Source organism: Trachurus trachurus (genome assembly GCF_905171665.1).
Source record: "Trachurus trachurus genome assembly, chromosome: 22".
In the NCBI taxonomy this organism is placed as follows: Eukaryota; Metazoa; Chordata; class Actinopteri; order Carangiformes; family Carangidae; genus Trachurus; species Trachurus trachurus.
In genome coordinates this window covers 18,059,127-18,065,523 of record NC_139907.1, presented here as the reverse complement: position 1 = coordinate 18,065,523, position 6,397 = coordinate 18,059,127, and the positions used below count along the sequence as shown (strand labels likewise).

Sequence of the window (6,397 nt, the reverse complement as noted above, 5' to 3'; positions counted from 1 at the left end):
AAGACATGGGAACCTGTGTGGTAGCAGCTGGCTACTTCTGATAAGATAGCTTATCTGTAGCTACCCTTTTCTGCTGCCATCAGAACAGCCAGCTATGCATTAGCCTGCCCCCATGTGGCTAAACACACATTTTAATCTGTTTTTATTTTGTGTGTCATGACACCTGACCAAAACCAGTAATACTCACAGGAATGCACTGCTAAATTCAAAAGAAACATGCACAAATTTCTAAGAATGAATGAAGCAGCATACATAAGCACTCAGGGTTTGTGTGCACTTGTGACCATTGCCTCATTGTGAGTCTCCACCCAACCTTTAGCCAACAACACACAAAATCCTGATAAAGAAACTTGAATGGTGAACTCTCTTGGACGTAGGACACATACAATAATTCTGATGGAGAAAGCAAACTCTGAATACATCTGAATCATATTCCTACATCTACTTTGACTGAACGAGACAACAACACAATAGCGTCAAAGGTATAAAAGATAGGCTATTTCATAGAACACAATAGAAATTACCTTGGTTTTCATGCGCTGTAAATCACTGTTGTTAAGAATTCTGCATGTTTTATCTTCAAATTATGAATTAATTTACACATGATGCAAATACGTCCAATTTCCAGTTGACATGTAAAATAATAACAGTTTTACCCCTCTGCAACACCTGTCCTGTACATAAATGATCAAAGTCAAAGATGATCAGTTAGCAGCTCAGAGATGATCTCCACGTACACAGAGAAACTTACACGTCACATGCATGCATACACTATGAAGTGTGGATTAAAATCATAATGAATGGGCCTTTTCCTTCCCTGACCTGGCTGGGACTATGCCTGGCCCTGGGACACACAGCATCTAGTTTGATGATTGAGCTGTGTCGCCCCCTGGTGGATATTTTGAGTTACTGACTGTCCACCTGAGAAATGCACTGAATTTTACTGGTTATTGTGACCCATACACATGGTTGTTGTGACTTTTACAGTCTATGGTTGTGACCTAGTTTTGTTGTTGCATTAACGTGCAGTCAGTCGTTGCTGAACAGGTTCTGACGGCTCCTATTGTTTCACCTCAACCGTCCATGCTGAGCAGGATTTAGAAAAGTAAGACTTTGGGCGTGACCTTTTTATAGTCTATGGGCTGGACGGGCGTGACCTACCTATGCCTTGAATCTGTCCACCAATTTGAAAATATCTTGACTTTTAGTTTGATGTGCAGCTACTGTACACTGACTTATAGGCCTACCAAATACATAACAGAGGGGGAAGAGAGGGAACGAGGGACAGTTTTAAACCAATCAAATGGCAGCTATTGGTTAGCAAAGCGTACATTACATTAAAACAAATGTATATCAAAACACGAAGCAATAGACACTAGACACTGTTTGAATTGGCTTATTTTGGTTGTGTTGGCCAAGGTTACGAAGTTAAATGTGAAAATAACGAGGAGCTTTTGAACGCAACGTTGAATCGTCACTTGTTTGAAGCGGTGGCTAAGCTAGCTAGCTTTATGGCAGGTTGGAAACCCAACCAAACTAGTGGCTGCATCGTTTAGCAGAAAGGGGACGCGTTAACAGGGTATCACAGCAGTTTCGCTGTTGTTTTTACAGCTCGGAAAAGACAACATTTACAGGAGTTTAAAATGGTTGTGGACGACATCCAGTTCTTGAACGTCCTGAAGGGAAAACGCATCAAACTTACTCTGAAGACTTCCTCCTACCTCGGCGTCGTCCAGCGGATCAATCCCAACAAAACGTTGATTTTGTCGGACGGTGAGTACCACCACCACCACCACCCCCAAACATCAATACATTGTAGAGTTGTGTTGTTAGCTAGAGTAACCCTTGTGTGTTGTGTGTTGCTTCAGTTGTCAGTAGCAGTAATGGCTGCAAATTTCCCGGCTCGAAATTATTCTTTGGACATGAGATTGTCAATGGTGAGTAGTTACAAGGCATGAAGAAATAGGCCGCATTTGTAAATAGTGAAGGGATTATAGCTAACTAACATGTGTTTTTTTGTGTGTTTTTTTCAATATAATTATATCAACAGTGGAATTTACCAATGAGGCAAACAATGAGAGTGGGTAAGTCGGAAACAGGTTATGTGTCATTGCTAGTAGTGACAACACACTGGCCATAGACAGTAACATTTTATGTGTTGCACAGAGCCGTCCATGGCCACACACTTGAGGACCACTTGACTGTGGAAAAGTTTCAGCCATACAGGAAGACAATCACAATAGGTGAGTTCAATAAAAATAAAAAAAATAAATAAAAACTGTAACAAAGGACATTCTCTGTAGATTCTTTGCTTTTTGCTTCTTCAGCTGAGGATGACGAGGACGGGGAGTTTATCAATTTCATAGTCATTGATGAGTTTCACGAGAAGTTTGGGCCTGCTGTAAGTTGATTGTTGATTTTCTTTTTTCTTTTTCTTTTTTTATCATAGGACTCTAAACCAGTTTTACTGAATGCAGGTTTCTGTCTACAGTAAATAACAGTGGAGATGTGTGTGCACTGTTGCCATCCTTCAGGTGATGCACATCAAGAAGCAGCCTGTGATTGGTCTGGGAGCCGAGGGAGTTGACGCATTTCACCATGGGAGACTGAGCTGGCTGCAGGTGAGAAGTCCTGTGAAACACACATCTTCATTAAGTCCCTCCCGACCATCCTACTTTCCTTCTTCTTTTACATTTTTCCATAAAACAGTAACTCTGGCTCGTTTTGTAGATCGCCACTAAAAACAAGGTATACCTGTTTGACATCCTGTTACTTGGAACCCGAGCCTTCAGGAACGGTCTCTCCATGATCCTGGAAAATAAGCAAATATTAAAGGTAAGGAGTGTCAAACTCATGTTCAGTCACGGTGATGATTATTATATCATAACATGTGTCTTGATTTCACACTTGGTACAGGTGATTCATGACTGCCGAGCCATTTCCGGATGTCTGTTTGGTCAGTTTGGAGTAAAACTGACCAACGTCTTTGACTCACAGGTAAAGGCATACACATAGTAGCTCGCACTTTCACCACTTGTTGCTTAAGTCTCACTAACAGTTTTTTCTTGTGTGTGTGTGTTTTTTTTTTGCATGTGTTCAGGTGGCAGATGTCATGTGCTTCTACTCAGAGACAGGTGGCTTCCTGCCTGACAGAGTCAGTACTTTGGATGAGGTGGTGAGTCACCATCTGAAGGTGCCCTCCTCTCAGCTCTTATCCCTCAAGATGAAGACACAGCTCACCAAGGTACTCTACACACACACCTATCTTCATGGTACAGCCAGAAAGGTGCTTTTGTTGTTGTTTTTACTTTTACTTTAGATGTGTGTCTTTACAGGAGGAAAAGGAGATGTGGTACAAGCGTCCATGTCCTGTGGCCCTGCTGAAGGTGATGGCTCTGTCAGTGATCCACCTGCAGCCCCTCAGGCTGGTGCTGCTGGATGCTCTCATGACAGACTACATGGCTCTGGTGGATTCATACCTCAACAGCAGCCACTATGAACCTGGTGAACTGGAGCCTGTCACCATGGTGAGTACATCTGAATCAGCTCTGTCTATTTTTGAAAATGTGTACGTTCAGGCCTCTGTTCTCCGATCAATAAGGTAAAAGAAAGAAAAACAGTATTTATGTATCCAAACTGGTCTCATTCAAATAGTTGCCATCTAAACTTGCCTTTTCCTCTTTGGAGATAGAAAGAAGGAAAAGATTATTTATATATCCTCAGTGTGCTTGAATTGCTTTCAAAAATGAATTTGCTAATGCTTATAACTGTAGCACATCCAACCTAAACTGATGACTTTCACTGTTTTCTAATACGCAGTAAATCTGAAACATCCAGGTTAGGGGTTAAACCATCCATCTATCTAAGAGAACCACAAATAGTGAGAACGTACCGCACACTGGACTGGATTATGAGGATCTTTTTTTATTTATTTCAGAGCAACGCCTTTCGCATGTGGCTTCTTCAGGCTCATGGTTCTCTTAACTAGTTTATTCCTTCGCCATACTACCGGCACCTCGGCTGTCGCTGTGCACGGGCATTTTCCTATTTCTTCCATCTATCCGTTTACGTCCACAGGAGAGTGTGTTGGAGTTGCCCAGGGAGCTCAAGCAGCTGCAGCAGATGCACCATGAGCGTCAGGAGTGGGCTGCTCACCACTACCCCGTCACAGAGCAGGGTCTGCTGGCTCGCTTCAAACCCCGAGCCAAACCTCCGTCCCAGAAACCACCTACAGCAGAGGAGGATGGTCAGAGGCAGACGGCCTCCCTCAAGCCTGCAAGGGTCCCTCCCCTTTCTCAGTCACCCACAAGCGCTCCTGTGGGTGTCCATACCTCTCCTGCGCCTCACTCAAGCCTCCATTCCTTACCTGCCATAGGAAGAGGCTTTCTTCTCCAGTTGCCACCAGCCCATAATCCTGGAGAGAGCCCCGGGGCGAGAGCAGAGATGAAACCCCCACACCCCGGCTTCACACTATCCCCCACCAAGAACACTTCTGGCTTGAGCGTCGACATTTCCTCAATGACTCCCCAGTCCTTGTCATCTTCACTCAGGCAGTCTTTCAAGTCTTTCAGGTATTAGAAGAAGTGCCACAGAGCCGTATAAGAACGTGCCCTACAAATGTTTAGTGCTCCAGTTGTTGTGATTTCCAAGAGCGACCAGTAGATGGCAGTAAATATTCTTAAGTTGTTCTCGAGGTGTGCCACGGTTTGTTTGATACCAGGTGTTATGGAAGAAATATTTGTTTGAAAAATGAGGAGAAAAATACTTTGTCATTCAGAAATTGCATTCCAGTTTTCTTTAGATAATGTTTATGACAGAAGACCGCCCTGTCTCTGTATTTGTTTGTATTTTATAAAGTTTTTGTCTCTTAATCCTTCTCATTTTTTTATTTTTAGCTTTTGATTGAGGGGTGATTAATTGCACTCTCAACAGTAAAACCCAGATCACTGATGTAGTGTTTATAATTAATCATTTTTATCATTCTGAATATGTTCTGATAATACTTCAAAGTGCCAAGAGACAATAGCCTTGGCTGGTGGAACACAAAACTACAACCAAAAACGGCACCACATGCCCATTAAACCATAATGCGCTAAGCTTAGCATGATTGATTACCCATACAGCTTGGCTTCTGTGTTGCAGTTAATTGAATGTGAAAAGCAGGGGGCAGGCATTGACGAATCTGCTGTTAATTGAGCAAAAATATTGCTAGCTGACACTTATTTTGATTACTGGCAACCATAAAAAAAAAAAAAAAAACATTAGACTTGGCACCATCTGAACAGTGATACCAGCTCTGCTGTGGTTCAGATGTACATGGTCACACGGGGCCAGCACCTGTGATGTCTTACAAAAGCAGGTCTCGTCCATGTAATTTGCTGCTGGAGGTGCCATGTGGACTCTGCTGCTGCACAGAGCCACCGCTCAGCCACCTCCGCCTGGATCATCAGAGGTTGGTGCCTGGGATCAAAACAAGCCATGGACACAACAGCAGGGCGTTGCTGCAGCCTGCAGTGCAAATGGAGCCCCCCACCCCCCTATATAAATCACATCTTATTGCTATGGTTATCTACATGCAGAGGATTGGGCCCTTTCCAGAGCTTTCTAATTGAAAGCATGAAACAGATAAAGTAGGATTTTAATTAACTGGGAGGGAGCCCAGCACAAAGCCTTGCATCTCTCTTAGCAACCGGCTCCTCCTTAGCTTCTGCTGAACACAGGCTCGGTGAATCCTTCCCATATGCCTCTTTTAACCCTTTGAAACACTGTTGTTGCTCAGTCTGTATGTGGGAGGGTTCGGCAGGGAACAAAAGATTTAATTTATTATCTTAAAGCTGATTTACTTGATGTTGAGTTTGAGCCGCTGCGCTCAAATCCTCCCAAAGTCGATCACAAAATGGAGGCTTGTTTTATATGTCTGCATCACTCGACAGTGAAGCTGTGGTCATGGAAGTGAGTGAGGGAGTGTGTCAGGGGGTTCAGGTCTCTGTGGGGCTGTGGAGGACAGGCTCCTGTCATTGACAACCAGATTGGGGGCTCTTATTTTAGAGGACCTTGCATTTCCTCTCCGTCACAATAATGCCTTATGTGCAGCACTTCCTGTTTCTCAGGCCTGGGAGGAAGGAACAGGGCGCTTGTCACACGGTAGTCACCGCTTCCTCTCAACCCCCCCTCTCTCCCTCCCTCCCTCCCACCTCCCCCCTCCCGCTCCCTCTGCTCCCAAACTTCAGACAGTGTTGTGTCCTTCAGAGGGGAAAGATGACTGCACCTTCAGCATCACAGCAGGATGCTGACGGGCTATTTTTGGGCTCAAAGCGGAAAGGTAGCGCACAGACATAAACACAAACTTTAGGATGTCCAGCTGTGTTGATTTAGCATCCGAAAATGGAGGTTCAAC

The 6,397-nt window shown here is 44.0% G+C and overlaps 1 protein-coding gene across 1 annotated transcript; it reads left to right on the top strand.

Moving 5' to 3' along the window:
• Positions 1–1,643: 1,643 nt before the first annotated feature.
• On the top strand, positions 1,644–4,578 carry exd1 (exonuclease 3'-5' domain containing 1; the record flags this gene model as incomplete). Its single annotated transcript, XM_083997596.1, has 11 exons — positions 1,644–1,773; positions 1,869–1,937; positions 2,051–2,084; positions 2,167–2,243; positions 2,328–2,401; positions 2,535–2,621; positions 2,731–2,835; positions 2,917–2,997; positions 3,101–3,244; positions 3,336–3,527; positions 4,078–4,578. The coding sequence occupies 11 exons, from the start codon at positions 1,644–1,646 to the stop codon at positions 4,576–4,578; spliced, it is 1,494 nt and encodes a 497-aa protein (XP_083853722.1).
• Between the last annotated feature and the right edge of the window lie 1,819 nt (positions 4,579–6,397).